We start from the raw sequence: 18,132 nt of genomic DNA, 5'->3' as shown, positions 1-18,132 counted from the left end.
ACGGATTTCAAGTCATTATTTTGAAATATATATATATATATATATATATATATATATATATATATATATATATATATATATATATATATATAAGCGGGGATCCTACAGCTTCTGCCGCTTCCCGCATTTCGATCGCCATCTTTTTCTATCTCTCCAGGTGTCTTCATCAATGTATCCAAGACTTGGCTGGTCTTCCTCGTTTCCTTCTATTACTTGGATTGTATTCCATAGCTCTTTTTGGCCATCTGTTGTCGTCCATCCTCTGTACGTGTCCATACCATATTAACTGTCTAGTTTCTATTCTTTCAGAAGTTGTATGTACTCTATCTGTTTTTCTTCTAATTTCAGAATTAGGTATACGTTCTACTCTTGATATACGGCAAGCTCTTCTTAGGTAGTCCATTTCAACCGTGTCAACTTTTTTCTTTCCTTTTACTGTCATTTGCCAACATTCTGCTCCATATGTAAGAATGGGCTCTACAAATTCATAAAATAATTATGAACATTTAATAAATAATACAAAACATATCACATAAATAATAATATTAATATATATTATATTATATAAGTATATAATATTATATATAATATAATATATTTATAATATTAAATATATTATACAAAAGGAACATTTTTATTCTCGAGAGAGGAAAAGAGAGAAAATATATCTTATGGCTCTCTCTTACTCATTATCTTACATACCTATGTAATGGTTTTACAGATTCACTCCCGTGCAAATTTTCAACGCCGACCGTGTGTATAGAAGTATCACTTCAAAAATACTTTTCTAAAGCTTTATCTTTTTATATTTGAAGCATACAGCATCTACATTATAAAAACATGCCAACGCTACTATACCGAAATTTTTTGTTCCATGTTTGACATTTGCGGCTATAATCAGCATGTACTTTCGGTAAACTCAACCACGATTTCTTATCTATTACATGCTATTACCACAGTATAGACACAGTATAGATAACAACCAGTATTCTCACTCTACCGCGGTACCTTTGATCTTTTTAGACAAAATTCGGTGACCTTGACGCCATATTTTCTGGACGAAAACCGTGGACTGGCCCTGCACATATGGACGCGACAGAGCCGACTTTGATTTATTTATTAACAAAATTGATTTTAATTTCAACCAATTTCAAAACTCTTCTTGCTACTCTTTCATTCTTCGAGAAATTAAAAAAAAAACCTAAAATTGTTTTGCGTTGTATTTATGATTTTGTTTTCTAAAGTTTCACAACTATTTGTTACAGAACTGTCTTATACACTATCAAAAAAAAAATCAAATGGAGAGTTATGCAACAGTTTTTAATAAATATGCTAGTTTTAAAGCTGTATGGTTATAAAGTAGAATAAAATGCAAAGTTTCATTTCAAAATTCAAATACAGAGTTTGAAATCAGTTAATATATTTTAATTATATCTCACTAAAAACACAAGAGGATGTGAACAAAACTCCTAAATATGTATATTGATTAGTGATTGATCTTACCTGTTCATTGTAATAGACTATTTTGACTTGTTATTTCGATATAAACGATTAAATAATGTGTTATTGATGTTTCCAAATAATCATTTTATTATTTTTTCTTTTAGTTTTGTTTTCATATTTTTGAGTAGGGAAATTTCTGTTATTGAATTTTAATAAATAGTACAAACGTACACGGCTAAAGAAAGTTGTACAATATTTGAGTGGACTTTGTATAAAAGGTGACTAAAAGTTATGGTACTAAGTCGAGAAACATGTTTTAATAATATTCGGCTTTACAGCTAATATGTCAAAATTCTTTTGAAAGAGAATGTCAAGTATACCTACTTATAAAGTCAGCAGAATCACCTGTAGGGATTTTTAGATTACCAAATGTGTCACCGGTTCTATTTTTATATACATTAACATATTGATATACAGTTTTAGCCGACAAATTAGTTACACTTTTTGAGTAGCTGTCTGGTATATTATTTTTAAATAATATATTAGGGCTGGGTAAACAAAATTTGCTACACAAAACATTTTTGTAAAACTTTTGGCCCCTTGAAGTACATTAAGAGACATCCTGTTTAAACTGATTACTGAATCTTCTACCTCTTGCCTTTTTTCTAGACTGTAAAATTTGAACATTTATGAAATTAGCTAAATTTAACGAAGGACAAAATTTAGATGTAAGTGCCATGTAGTCTTCAATTGTCACATTATCGACACATTTCTTTTCTGTAGAATGTACAGAATGTTTTCTGAATTTTTTATTTAAATAATGGTTTTCCTTCCATAATTTTATAACTGTACTTCATAGCACAATTTTTCTTTGAGTTTTTTCTTACAATCCTTGTTGATGTACATTAGACGTCTAACGGAATCGTACAAAGTGCTAAAAGTAGCGTCATCCTGTTAATGGTGAGAATGTATTTGTGGAAATAAAAAATAAATTTTTAAATGAACTTCATTTATTATTACATGTTGCATTAGATATTACATTTATTTGTTTATTTAATAATAACAAGGGTGACAGACCCACTGTCAAAATTAGACAAAAATACATTGTAGATAAATACAATTACAGATAAAAATCAAATATACATGTATAAAACAAGTACACATTAAGTTTACAAAGTATCATTTTGTAGTTTAAAATTTCAGAAGTTAAACAAATTATATCTTATGAGCACTGATTTGCATGTATGAGAAGTCAGATCATACCTATATTTGAACCATAATTAGTTCTGCGATGAGATATATGGAAATGTAAATTCTGAAGAAGTGAACGGGAAGGAATATGAAAAGAAATAAGCTAAAGCAATTTAGGAGTATGGATTATTCTATAATTAATTGCTTTTGTTCAAATGTGATTTTGAATGATATTTTACATTTTTGTTTACTTGATCTTGATTAATGTCAATATAATTAATTATTAATTAATTAGAAGAAACACTCTAATACATTTTTATGGAATATGATCAGATATTTTAGTTATATCTCACTAAAAACATAAGATAATGTGAAGAAAACCCCTAAATGGGTATATTAATTATTGATTGATATTATCTGTTCATTGTAATAAAAAAGAGTATTTTGACTTATTATATTGTTATAAACAAGTAAATAATGTTTTATTGATGTTTCCAAATAATCAATTTATTATTTTTTCTTTTGGTTATATTTTCATGTTTTTCAGTCTTGAAATTTCTCTTCATGAATTGTAATGAATATTATAAACATACACAGCTAAATAAAGTTATACAATATTTTATTTTAATAATATTCGGCTTTGCAATTAATATGCCAAAGGAATATGAAAAGAAATTAGCTAAAGGAATTTAGGAGTATGGATTATTCTATAAACAATTGCTTTTGTTCAAATGTGATTTTGAATGATATTTTACATTGTTGTTTAATTGATCTTGATTAATGTCAATATAATTAATTAGAAGTAATACTCAATACATTTTTATGGAATATGATCAGATATTTTAGTTACATCTCACTAAAAACATAAGATAATGTGAAGAAAACCCCTAAATAGGTATATTAATTATTAATCGATATTATCTGATCACTGTAATAAAAAAAGAGTATTTTGACTTTTTATATTGTTATAAATAAGTAAATAATGCTTTATTGATGTTTCCAAATAATCAATTTATTTTTTCTTTTGGTTATATTTTCATGTTTTTCAGTTTCAAATTTCTCTTCATGAATTTTAATGAATAGTACAAACGTACACAGCTAAATAAAGTTCTACAATATTTTAGTGGAAATTGTTCACAAGGGTGGCTAAAATTTATTGTACTAAATAGAGAAACATATGTTTTAATAATATTCGGCTGTACAGCTAATATGTCAAAATTCTTGTGAAAGAGACAGTCAAGTATACTAATAAAGTTAATAAAATCACCAGTAGGCATTTTTAGATTACCATATGTCTCACCAGTTCTATTTTCATATCCGTTAAATATGAATATACAATAGTATCTCACAAATTGGTTACACTTTTTGAGTATATGCCACATATTTCACAACTATGGAATTCTTAAACATTTTTTTATTAAATATCCACACAAATAGGTTATAAAATTTCAATTTTTCAATATACTTCTTTTCTGTAGACTGTAACTTCTGAAGTTTATTTTTTAAATAATGGTTTTTCTTCCTTAATTGTATAACTGTACTTCATAATACATTTTTTCGGGAGTATTTATTGATAATTGTTGTGACACTTGAGTTGAACTTGGTGTTACTGGAAGTGTAGTTACATGTTCAGGTTCTCCATGGAATATGTTGTTTTTACCAGGAGTAATAGTAATATCCTGAAGTACAGTTATAGTGGATGGTTTATGTTTAATACTAACATTTTTCTCTATATCCATAGCTGAACTTTTCACTACTTCTAAAAGAAAAAGAGAAAGCTTACATATGTGTTACATCTTAATTATTTATTTTATTTACCTTCATTAATAGGACATCTTGGAAGACATGTTTTGGACTACTGCAGAATAAGTATGATCAAAAGTTGATGAGCCCTCTGTTAAAGGAAAGTTTGTGAGAACTGCAGAAGGTTGTAATCGATTTCTCATATCATTCAGAAACATCTTATTGTCGAAATGAGTACCATAAAGACGATGACTTCTATGTAAACGTTCTGCCTTATTCAATAAATCTTCTCGTCCACATGCCATTAACCAAATTTTTGCCTAAATACAAACATTTTTTTAATACACGATGAAACGTTAATAAATAATATAACATCTTAACATCTGTAATACACAATTTTAATCCTAATTTAACACTCACCTATTAACATCTTTTGGAAAGAAAACAATACTTTTCCTAGAATTATTACAACACTTTGTAGCTGCACAAGTGTGGCAAGGCTTTTTGTTTTTATTTTTGTACATATCGACGTACTTATACAACGTAATTGCGAAATAAAAAATGTATAAAGTTTATTTGTATCTATAAATACACAAAAAGTAAACAAATACAATGGCCTCTATATTATTTATCTATGACAAATGACAATGGCCAATGACCAATGAGAGCCGTCAAATTTTTCGGAGTCCAGAAAACATGGCGTCGCTGTCTGCGCGAGTAAAATGCGCGAACTTTCGCGCCAAAGCGGAGTGGGAATACTGGTTGTTGTCTATACCACAGTATAGACAACAACCAGTATTCCCACTCCGCTTTGGCGCGAAAGTTCGCGCATTTTACTCGCGCAGACAGCGACGCCATGTTTTCTGGACTCCGAAAAATTTGACGGCTCTCATTGGTCATTGGCCATTGTCATTTGTCATAGATAAATAATATAGAGGCCATTGTATTTGTTTACTTTTTGTGTATTTATAGATACAAATAAACTTTATACATTTTTTATTTCGCAATTACGTTGTATAAGTACGTCGATATGTACAAAAATAAAAACAAAAAGCCTTGCCACACTTGTGCAGCTACAAAGTGTTGTAATAATTCTAGGAAAAGTATTGTTTTCTTTCCAAAAGATGTTAATAGGTGAGTGTTAAATTAGGATTAAAATTGTGTATTACAGATGTTAAGATGTTATATTATTTATTAACGTTTCATCGTGTATTAAAAAAATGTTTGTATTTAGGCAAAAATTTGGTTAATGGCATGTGGACGAGAAGATTTATTGAATAAGGCAGAACGTTTACATAGAAGTCATCGTCTTTATGGTACTCATTTCGACAATAAGATGTTTCTGAATGATATGAGAAATCGATTACAACCTTCTGCAGTTCTCACAAACTTTCCTTTAACAGAGGGCTCATCAACTTTTGATCATACTTATTCTGCAGTAGTCCAAAACATGTCTTCCAAGATGTCCTATTAATGAAGGTAAATAAAATAAATAATTAAGATGTAACACATATGTAAGCTTTCTCTTTTTCTTTTAGAAGTAGTGAAAAGTTCAGCTATGGATATAGAGAAAAATGTTAGTATTAAACATAAACCATCCACTATAACTGTACTTCAGGATATTACTATTACTCCTGGTAAAAACAACATATTCCATGGAGAACCTGAACATGTAACTACACTTCCAGTAACACCAAGTTCAACTCAAGTGTCACAACAATTATCAATAAATACTCCCGAAAAAATGTATTATGAAGTACAGTTATACAATTAAGGAAGAAAAACCATTATTTAAAAAATAAACTTCAGAAGTTACAGTCTACAGAAAAGAAGTATATTGAAAAATTGAAATTTTATAACCTATTTGTGTGGATATTTAATAAAAAAATGTTTAAGAATTCCATAGTTGTGAAATATGTGGCATATACTCAAAAAGTGTAACCAATTTGTGAGATACTATTGTATATTCATATTTAACGGATATGAAAATAGAACTGGTGAGACATATGGTAATCTAAAAATGCCTACTGGTGATTTTATTAACTTTATTAGTATACTTGACTGTCTCTTTCACAAGAATTTTGACATATTAGCTGTACAGCCGAATATTATTAAAACATATGTTTCTCTATTTAGTACAATAAATTTTAGCCACCCTTGTGAACAATTTCCACTAAAATATTGTAGAACTTTATTTAGCTGTGTACGTTTGTACTATTCATTAAAATTCATGAAGAGAAATTTGAAACTGAAAAACATGAAAATATAACCAAAAGAAAAAATAAATTGATTATTTGGAAACATCAATAAAGCATTATTTACTTATTTATAACAATATAAAAAGTCAAAATACTCTTTTTTTATTACAGTGATCAGATAATATCGATTAATAATTAATATACCTATTTAGGGGTTTTCTTCACATTATCTTATGTTTTTAGTGAGATGTAACTAAAATATCTGATCATATTCCATAAAAATGTATTGAGTATTACTTCTAATTAATTATATTGACATTAATCAAGATCAATTAAACAACAATGTAAAATATCATTCAAAATCACATTTGAACAAAAGCAATTGTTTATAGAATAATCCATACTCCTAAATTCCTTTAGCTAATTTCTTTTCATATTCCTTTGGCATATTAATTGCAAAGCCGAATATTATTAAAATAAAATATTGTATAACTTTATTTAGCTGTGTATGTTTATAATATTCATTACAATTCATGAAGAGAAATTTCAAGACTGAAAAACATGAAAATATAACCAAAAGAAAAAATAATAAATTGATTATTTGGAAACATCAATAAAACATTATTTACTTGTTTATAACAATATAATAAGTCAAAATACTCTTTTTTATTACAATGAACAGATAATATCAATCAATAATTAATATACCCATTTAGGGGTTTTCTTCACATTATCTTATGTTTTTAGTGAGATATAACTAAAATATCTGATCATATTCCATAAAAATGTATTAGAGTGTTTCTTCTAATTAATTAATAATTAATTATATTGACATTAATCAAGATCAAGTAAACAAAAATGTAAAATATCATTCAAAATCACATTTGAACAAAAGCAATTAATTATAGAATAATCCATACTCCTAAATTGCTTTAGCTTATTTCTTTTCATATTCCTTCCCGTTCACTTCTTCAGAATTTACATTTCCATATATCTCATCGCAGAACTAATTATGGTTCAAATATAGGTATGATCTGACTTCTCATACATGCAAATCAGTGCTCATAAGATATAATTTGTTTAACTTCTGAAATTTTAAACTACAAAATGATACTTTGTAAACTTAATGTGTACTTGTTTTATACATGTATATTTGATTTTTATCTGTAATTGTATTTATCTACAATGTATTTTTGTCTAATTTTGACAGTGGGTCTGTCACCCTTGTTATTATTAAATAAACAAATAAATGTAATATCTAATGCAACATGTAATAATAAATGAAGTTCATTTAAAAATTTATTTTTTATTTCCACAAATACATTCTCACCATTAACAGGATGACGCTACTTTTAGCACTTTGTACGATTCCGTTAGACGTCTAATGTACATCAACAAGGATTGTAAGAAAAAACTCAAAGAAAAATTGTGCTATGAAGTACAGTTATAAAATTATGGAAGGAAAACCATTATTTAAATAAAAAATTCAGAAAACATTCTGTACATTCTACAGAAAAGAAATGTGTCGATAATGTGACAATTGAAGACTACATGGCACTTACATCTAAATTTTGTCCTTCGTTAAATTTAGCTAATTTCATAAATGTTCAAATTTTACAGTCTAGAAAAAAGGCAAGAGGTAGAAGATTCAGTAATCAGTTTAAACAGGATGTCTCTTAATGTACTTCAAGGGGCCAAAAGTTTTACAAAAATGTTTTGTGTAGCAAATTTTGTTTACCCAGCCCTAATATATTATTTAAAAATAATATACCAGACAGCTACTCAAAAAGTGTAACTAATTTGTCGGCTAAAACTGTATATCAATATGTTAATGTATATAAAAATAGAACCGGTGACACATTTGGTAATCTAAAAATCCCTACAGGTGATTCTGCTGACTTTATAAGTAGGTATACTTGACATTCTCTTTCAAAAGAATTTTGACATATTAGCTGTAAAGCCGAATATTATTAAAACATGTTTCTCGACTTAGTACCATAACTTTTAGTCACCTTTTATACAAAGTCCACTCAAATATTGTACAACTTTCTTTAGCCGTGTACGTTTGTACTATTTATTAAAATTCAATAACAGAAATTTCCCTACTCAAAAATATGAAAACAAAACTAAAAGAAAAAATAATAAAATGATTATTTGGAAACATCAATAACACATTATTTAATCGTTTATATCGAAATAACAAGTCAAAATAGTCTATTACAATGAACAGGTAAGATCAATCACTAATCAATATACATATTTAGGAGTTTTGTTCACATCCTCTTGTGTTTTTAGTGAGATATAATTAAAATATATTAACTGATTTCAAACTCTGTATTTGAATTTTGAAATGAAACTTTGCATTTTATTCTACTTTATAACCATACAGCTTTAAAACTAGCATATTTATTAAAAACTGTTGCATAACTCTCCATTTGATTTTTTTTTTGATAGTGTATAAGACAGTTCTGTAACAAATAGTTGTGAAACTTTAGAAAACAAAATCATAAATACAACGCAAAACAATTTTAGGTTTTTTTTTTAATTTCTCGAAGAATGAAAGAGTAGCAAGAAGAGTTTTGAAATTGGTTGAAATTAAAATCAATTTTGTTAATAAATAAATCAAAGTCGGCTCTGTCGCGTCCATATGTGCAGGGCCAGTCCACGGTTTTCGTCCAGAAAATATGGCGTCAAGGTCACCGAATTTTGTCTAAAAAGATCAAAGGTACCGCGGTAGAGTGAGAATACTGGTTGTTATCTATACTGTGCTATTACTTTGTATTATATGTTTATGGTTACATTATAACAACTAAATAGATGACCCTACAAACAGTTTGTTAATTTTATAATAATCTACAAACGATTTCTTATCTATTACTTTGTATTATATGCTTATGATTACATTATTATTAATGATATATGATAAAAATGACTTAATAAAAAATAAGTCATTTTTATTTTTGTGTCGGCTTGCATCATGGCAAAAGATTAATTAATTGTGAACTAATTAATTGGCCTGCAAAAAAAAAAAAATAGACCCATTACAAACATACTTACAAACGACCAACAGCACCGACAACATATCTACAAATTTCCAGTAAACAGAAATAACCAACTATAAATCATAGTTTCTTTGGTTTTATAAAATGTTTATTTACGTTTAACCTCATTATAAATTGCAAAAAGCTTTAGACAATGATTTCACATCAGTTTGAATTAGCCAATTGCAACAGTATGTAAGTTTTGCTATAGCACAGAATAAGGAGAAATAAGTGCCATCAAATTTGCTGGCAGATGCACTAGTATGGTAATATGCTAGTCAACTGACTAGAAGAAGAAGCGGAGATTGTTTACATGACGATTGACATATGTCAGTTACGTTTACGTCCACGTACTTTATTTGACGTTCCAACTTCAAATTAGACTTGTAGGGATCAGCATTGTTTCTGCAGCTGTTTTTATTCTATATTTAATAATTAATACAGATCTTCAAGTATGTCACCAAAAGAAAAAGATGATGAAATCGTAAGTTTACTCGATTGATTATCTGTTAAAATAATTATATAGTATATATGTTTCTGTAGGTATCAATAAATAAATGGGATGGAGTAGCCGTCAAAAATGCATTAGATGATGCAGTTAAAGAGGCAAGTTATCAATGAAATTAAACTCTTTGTTTGCTAATATTGTTTTCTTCTGTAGGTACTTACAAAGAAATACAATTATGCTGAAAATTTTGCTCTCATGGATGGTAGATTAGTTATATGCGGCATAGCTGTAGGAGTTGCAATGTTTGCCTTGATTTGGGATTATTTGTACCCATTCCCACAATCTAAGTGAGTATTAAATTTAAATATCACTATTCTACTTCATTAAAATATATAGTTAACTCATTAAGGCCCAAATTATTTTTTTTTTCAAATTTCAAAATTTTATTTATACATAATTATCAGTAATCTTGTTCTTAATAAGGAAATATTCATAAAATTAATTTGACCGAGATGAATTTTAAATAAATATCATTTTCAAAAATGACTTTTCATATATTACTGGGAATATCCATTTTAACCATCTCTTAACAAAATATAAGATTTTTGTTTGTCTATATGAATAATTTGTTAATAGCTAGCTTAGGATTCTTCAAAAAACACTAATTCAGTACTTGTTTTATTATCACGGAGCATGAAACTTCTGTCTTTTATTAGTCTGAAAGGAAACATTTAAGTTCCTTTTCCTCTAATAATCTATTCCACTGCTCTGTTGTTTTGATTCATTCACACTAGTTTCTTCCCTTTTTTGATTTAAGAGAAATCTTGGTCATTGAGTAAATATGAGTGGTCTCTTACAGAAAACATGTTTTGTTGTCAAATATTAGGAATCTGTGTGCTAATACATACAGAAAATGTAACATCATTATAAAAGTAAGAAATATAGTAGAAGGCTTTAAGAGCAGCATATTTGATCACTTCTTTGTTTATATCGGCTGGTTTGCATAGACCACAGACTGAATCAGTTTTTTGTGGAGTCCAATGTTCTGATGCATATTGTGTTTTTTTCAAAGAAGTTTTTATAACTTATCTTTTATAAAGAAAAGGTAAATTGTGGATTTTTCCTCCAAATGGATCTCTCTTGAGTAGTTAAGCTTTTTAAAACTTGAGATACATAACTCATAAATTGTCAACCTTAGATTAGTTACTTATTTTAGTGTTCTATTGTAGCTTAGCTCTAAGAATGGCTTTGTAAGCTGAAAGCCCTCAGATAGGAAATAAATTTTTACACACTTCAAAAATACTTTTCTCTTCCATTCTTTTATTTTATTTTTGTAACTTTTTAACATAGGTTAGTAATTTTTATAAGCACCTATTGAAATAAGAAAAGGGATTCTCTCATTTAATATATAAATAAGAAATCGGAAAATGTATAACATAAGTCAGAAAAACAATAGGCTACTTCAATGGAATATGGTGGAGTTCTAATATTGAAAAACACCTAATATAATATCTATGAAACCTTTGTCAAAAGTAGTCTAACCTATGGTGTAGACAAGGAGAATCACAGAAAATAGCCTAAAAGAGCTCAAGGAGACAGGGATGGATGTATTTAAGTTATCCTTGAGAATATCCAGAGGAGCAAAAGTAGAAATGATGTCGAGACAGTTTATGGGAGTAGGTAAACTAACCATCCATTGGAGACACTACCAAATTTTTAGGAAGTGAGGAAAGCCTAAGAAAATATTGAAAGAGTGATAACTAAAGTAATGAGTGTTAGAGATCTGAGAAAGGGCCAATGAAATAATAGAAACCAGTGGAAGTTAGTCAGAAAATACTATTAGACTAATAACTACAACACTGAGTTGTGACAGGACACAGTTTTCTTGCTGTGTACTTTGCATACAATAATGACATGCAACTGTATTTTTAACTGTTTCATTATTTTTTGAAATCAACAAAACACACATAGTCTAGTGCTTTTCCCAATTGGTGCTGTACTCAGCTGTTGTACATGACAGCTAAATAATGGATAGTTTGCGTAGTTATAATCTGTAATCAAATTTCTGTTTCAATTCTCTATAGGATTGGTAGTCTTTGAACAACTTTGTTGTCAAGTGTTTACAATCATGCTCATCAATTACTTATGTAAATATCTTATTCACAAAATTCTAGTTAACATATCTGATTGGGGCCAATATGTCTGTATGTATAGTATAACTTCTGAGATTGATTCTAGAAACACATTCAGTAATTGATAGATATGAATGACTGTTATAAAACAGTTTGCAGCCAAATTAGAATTTTGGTTAAATTGAACTAATAAAAAAATGCTAACAGGAGTGCCGTCATATCTAGTGGTTGAACAACCTCCGACAATGGTTTGGGATGACCTCTGCGGAGCTGTTTTGGCACAACAGTCAAGAAATCCATGATAACCTTGATGATCGCCAACATCCAGACCAGATAAGGCACTGAAGAAGAAGAAGAAATGTTTCTTATGAAAATTATACCAATAATTAGTTCATTGATTACCTATTGTTTTAGGTAAAACTGCATAATTAAGCACTTCAGAATTTGAATGTATATATTTGCTGATGTCAAAATCAAGAAATCAGGGAGCGTTTTCCTATCTGTTATTTAATAAGTTGGTTCATCTGGATCATAATAATTAACTTACCATAAGGTAATATATAACTGACTCCCTACAAGCAATCAGCTTTCCCATTGAGTGTGGCATTGATCTAATTTTTTAGTACAATATCAATAAATAGGGATCAATAAATTTATTTCTGTTGGTAACTACGAAGCATATTCACTGGTTCACTTCTGATTGCCTCGTAAGGCAGGATAAAAATTTGTTCAATTTGACTGCAAAACAGTAGGTTGGCTTCTAAATACTGAGTTATGCACATCATCATATTTTCAATTTTGTTTTGTAGATGTCAACAGTTTTAATGACATGATTTTAATGATGATTTTAATGATAGTGATAATAATTCTTAGATAATTATAGATTAAGATGTTTAGATTGTGTGTGTGTTGATTAAACCGAGCCACCGAAAAAATCATAGAGTTGCTGTGAAATTACGATTTGAATGTTGCTGGTTAGCAATTCAGTCATTTCATAAATCAGAAATACCTACCATGATTTGTCAATCTAGGTTTTTATAAATATAATGTAGTATTAAAAATTTTATTAAGAAAATTGTAAAATTAGGTTATCTATATGAAAATGGCCATAATTCCAACCTATGATGTTTTTATTGTATATTCTACTCTAATTAATACCCTATTCAATTGTAGCTTTTCATAATGTTAAAAAATATTTAGGTTTATCTTTAAATAATTATATTCTTTATTTGTAATAATGTATTCTTCTTTTTGTAGGCCTATTTTAATATTTTCTGTGACTACATATTTTTTTATGATGGGAGTTTTAACTTTGTATACTACATACAAAGAAAAAGGAATCTTCGCTGTTTGTATTCAGAAAGATAGTTCTAAGAAGGAAAACATTTGGGAAGCTAGCTCATATATTCAAAAGTAAGTAACCTAATTTTATTTAACATTAAGAGTTGTACGATATAGTTTATTAGATTCGCTATCAATTTATGATTCTCATATATGATCTTCAATAATTTTTGTAATTTTAGACTTGATTTTAATTAAAGCTATTTCTAACTGCCCAATTCCATTGTTCTAATATCCAATATTAAATAAAACATTATTATTAAGAACAATTTGCCACTTAAAAATGCAATTATTCTTGTACAATAACTATTACAATTGTATACCATTAATTTATAATATCTTCTTGTTTGCCATTGAAAAGCTTAATATTTGAGGTAAAATTACAAAACTTTGGATTCGACCATTACTTGATGGAAATTCATTTAATATAACAATAAAAACTTTGTTTTCAAAACTTCCACAAAATTTATTATAATATTTTATCACTACAGCTGTTTCGGCAGAGTGCCTTTCTAAAGTGATCTATTTTTGGATGTTCTTACAATTTATAGTCTTTAAGTGAATAGGTTGAGGATGTGAGAACTGTTTGTCTCAAGTTGGTTATTCAGAATGATGTCTGTGTTTTTTAATTTGTTAATTTCCATAGATTCTAATAAATATCGCTTAAGGATAGCTTAAGATAAAAAATAAAAAGGAACGGAATAACACCACCTTTTAGAACAAACAACAACTTACGAAGATATATTAAAAACAACAAGAGCTAACATAAAAAGCACTTACACAGTGGTGTATACAAACTTAAATGTAGCGACTGCCCAAAAACTTATATATCGGTCAAATTGGTAGAACCTTTAACAAACTCTGCTGAAACAGTTGTAGTGATAAAATATTATAATAAATTTTGTGAAAGTTGTGAAAACGAAGTTTTCAGTGTTTTATTGTTATATTTATATTTTAAAACATAAAAAAAGCTGTAAAATGGCGATTGCAATCAAAAATACTTTGAATTTGTTGCTTCAAAAACACTTCAATAGCTTATTTTTACTTAAAATTAAGTAATATTAAATTATTTGTTAAAGACAATTAAGTAATTAAAGAAAGTGTATTTTATCTTTTCCTATAGATAACAATGATAGTATGTATTACAAAAAATATCGATTTTCAAGGGATTTTTTTTTATAAATTGTTTAAACAAGTTGCACTGTTTATTAATTAATTAATTTATAAACATATTACATTTTTGTAATGTACGCAAAGACTACATACAAATTAAAAACAGAGATATTAAAACCCGTTGAATAGATCCTAAGATATAAACAAACGTAGTAGTTTGAAGATGCGTTTTCAATTTTTGAACGCGTAGATTTGTGGGTTCTCCCTCCATTCGCCACTATTAGTCTTAATTTGAACCATATTTTTGACAATTCACAGTGGATCCTGTTATAGTGCATTGTTTGTACAACTTTTCGTAAACAAACTAGGAATCGATTCCTTTTAAATGGCAAAAATTGCGTTCCTTAATTGTAATAAACAAATTAGCTGTGAATTAAAAAAAAAAACTAACTTTGCCCCAAATTACCGCAGAACAACTTTTTTTAAATTCGTGTAAAAATGTCAGCTTTTCGAATATGAAAAAAGATTTTATCTACGAGCAGTAGTTAAAATTATTTATTCTAAATGTTTATAAATCAAATTTTTTTCAATTTTTTTATGTATAATGATGGTTTAACTCTTAAACTTTCAGTTGCTATGAGTAGAATTACTGTATCTTCATTATTTTCTGACGTAATGTTACTGCAAAAAAAGGTCTCTGGGATAAACAAATAGAATTACTTTTAAACTAATTAATGGATCGATCTGAAATTTTGAGGTAAATTAAAGACCACAATATCCAACATTGGGCGGTATACGAGATCAAATGTCTAGGTTGATTTTTACGATAGTTATAAACAAATAACATTTTTGCCATATTTTGCAGTTTTTCAAGCAACAAATTAATTTTACAACTTTTAGAAATTGCCATTTTACAGCTTTTTTATGTTTTAAAAGATTAAGTTTTTTAATTTTACCTTAAATAAAGCTTTTCAATGGTAAGCAAAAAATTGAAAAAATGTAATTTTTATATTAAATTGTTAATAATTAAAAAAAGACGCCGAAATTTATGCGGAAAATATATAGGTTTTCTTTATATAAGCCTGTAATAACTAAAAAAAAAATTGTCAGATATCTGGATTAGTCACGGTCCCGAAGGTCTCTTTTTTGCTTATTTCCCTGTACTATGGTAATATGGGGTGCATGTCATAATTGTAATGTCGTTTTCTCTATAATAATTTTTTCATTTTGCCGAGTTAAATGGTAGATTATCTGCAATTAAAATTTCTGGATATCCAAATCTACTAAAAGTATCTTGAAATGAGTCGATTACTGAACTGGAGGTTTTATCTTTTAATACTGAAATGTCCAGTCAATTCGAAAAATAGTCTAGAGTTACTAAATATGCTTTTAAACCATACTTTAAAAGGTCTGTACCAACTTTATTGAATCTTTGACTAGGAATGTTATGAGTCATCATTGGTTCTTTAAAATCATTTGGTCTGTATTTCTCACATATCCTGCATTTTTTATATAGTTGATTACATCATTAAGTCCCGGTCAATAAAATATACTCCTGGCTTTTTTTATAGTTTTGCTGACCTCTTTATGTTATTATTTTGTCATCAATGAGTACAATGCCAGCTTCAAAATACAGCGAATCAATATACGATAGTACTTTTTAGACACTTGAATAATATTTTTTCTTTTGGCCACCCATTGTAATAAAAATCAAAAATTGCTGCCAATGCTTCATCTTGACTAGTAGCCAGTCTTAACTCAGATTACTTTTCCTGGCTCACAGATAAATGTTTACTCACTGAATAGACCATTTCAAACATTTCTGGGTCTTACGTATTTATATTTATCTGGACCTAGATAGCATATCAGCAAAATGTATGTCTTTTTGGAAATTGACTTCTTCCTAATGGAGATTAAAGGTTTGTGATCTGACTGAACATCAACATCAAAATTATAAATTAAATTTTGAAATTTTTGAGCAGCGTTTTAAAATTTTATCATATTTCTGGAACATACAAACACCCATTCTACATTATTTTTAAGTAATTGACAAAGAAGTTGAATATGTTCAGCAATATTCGGAATGTACTGTCTAACGTATTAAGTGCACCCAAAATTCGTTGCAATTCTATTTTACTATTTAGTTTTTCAAGTTTGCAAAGTGATTCCCCTCTATCGGGATCTATTTGCATCCCTTTATGTGAAGAAACTTACCCCATAAATTTAACCCCTCCAAGGCAATATTGAAATTTGTCACTATTAAACTTTGCTGATACTTCTTTAGCCCTTTCTAACACTTTTTTATCCGTTTGTTAATGTTCTTCTTTTGTTGTTCCCAATCATATCATCATGACAATTAGTAAATTCTCTTATGTACCTTTAAATTTATCTTCTACTACTTTTTGAAACAGATCTTGGGAATTTGATAATCTATATGGCAATACTTTATATCTGAAAATTCCATAAAATGTTGCAAAACCGCATTTCCAGCAAGACGTCCAAAAAGGTCCCATTTTTAAGGCGGTGCATTAATTTGGCTGCTCTCTTTATTATATTATATTGTAATTATTTTAGTGACACATCATATATATTTTTCAGGTATGATGATAAATATAGTTTGAATCTTGCATATATTGATGGAAAAACACGCCAAAGAAGAGAGCATAATATTAAGAAGAGTATTGCCAAGTACATAGACCAGCAAGGAACTGTAGTTAAAGAAAATGTTGAAGATGAGATCACCAAAATGCACAATTCTCTACTAAGTGAGAGGAAAGAAAAATGATGTACACAGAAACTACCTACTAAAAGAAGTTGACGTGTAAATTATTTCATATTTTATATTTTTCAATATGTTTTGTTGATTTAAGATTGGTTGTTTTATTTTGAGTTCTTCTGTATAAAATATACCCGCCTTAAATATATCTGGTTCTATCTATTATTTCCGTACCTCAGAACCAGACTAACTAATTCCTTTATTGCAACTTCTGAAGAAATGTTGGATTCCTGCAGTTTCTGCAATATCTGCAATACTGAAAATATTTTTTTTTCTAACTTCATAACAGATATGTTAATCAGATTCTAAAATCTATAGATTCTTATGGATCTTACAAATCTAATTACAAGTAAATACTTCCATGAAGAATATGAATTTTTTGTCATTTCTATGATACTAAGTATATACACCATCAACATCCATTAGACCGGGCCGATTTTTTTTATTTTTCTACAAGGCTGGTTGCCAAAAGTTGAAATTAAAAAATAATTATCTGAGCCACCTGGCTCTTAAAGAATTTTTTTGTTAAAAAAATATTTGTGGCTATTAAAAAACTGTTAGTAAACTTCCTTATTATTCTCTTATTATTCTGCAAAAAAAATAGTCCATGAGTTGGACCAGGTCCCTTTCATCATCATCATCATTTTGGCTTTACAACCCCGTGTGGGTCCTAGCCTCCCCAAGAATTTTTCTCCAGTCGTCCCTA

At 28.3% G+C, this 18,132-nt stretch overlaps 1 protein-coding gene and 2 long non-coding RNA genes across 3 annotated transcripts; 2 read left to right on the top strand and 1 right to left on the bottom strand.

Moving 5' to 3' along the window:
• Positions 1–2,517: 2,517 nt before the first annotated feature.
• On the bottom strand, positions 2,518–5,046 carry LOC140440775 (uncharacterized). Its single transcript, XR_011950928.1, has 3 exons — positions 4,798–5,046; positions 4,453–4,697; positions 2,518–4,393 (listed from the first exon to the last, which is right to left on the bottom strand). It is a non-coding gene; the product is annotated as an uncharacterized lncRNA (long non-coding RNA).
• A 217-nt stretch (positions 5,047–5,263) lies between these two features.
• LOC140440774 (uncharacterized) lies at positions 5,264–7,791 on the top strand. The gene is made up of 3 exons (XR_011950927.1): positions 5,264–5,511; positions 5,612–5,856; positions 5,916–7,791. It is a non-coding gene; the product is annotated as an uncharacterized lncRNA (long non-coding RNA).
• A 2,155-nt stretch (positions 7,792–9,946) lies between these two features.
• On the top strand, positions 9,947–17,574 carry Spase25 (Signal peptidase complex subunit Spase25). The gene is made up of 5 exons (XM_072531141.1): positions 9,947–10,100; positions 10,160–10,222; positions 10,278–10,411; positions 13,454–13,609; positions 17,249–17,574. Exons 1-5 carry the CDS (start codon positions 10,071–10,073, stop codon positions 17,433–17,435), a joined length of 570 nt encoding a protein of 189 aa, XP_072387242.1. The 5' UTR covers positions 9,947–10,070; the 3' UTR covers positions 17,436–17,574.
• The last annotated feature ends 558 nt before the right edge of the window (positions 17,575–18,132 follow it).

Source organism: Diabrotica undecimpunctata, chromosome 5 (assembly GCF_040954645.1).
Source record: "Diabrotica undecimpunctata isolate CICGRU chromosome 5, icDiaUnde3, whole genome shotgun sequence".
Taxonomy (NCBI): domain Eukaryota; kingdom Metazoa; phylum Arthropoda; class Insecta; order Coleoptera; family Chrysomelidae; genus Diabrotica; species Diabrotica undecimpunctata.
The sequence above is the reverse complement of the archived record's forward strand: the minus strand, read 5'-3'. Positions and strand labels throughout refer to the sequence as shown.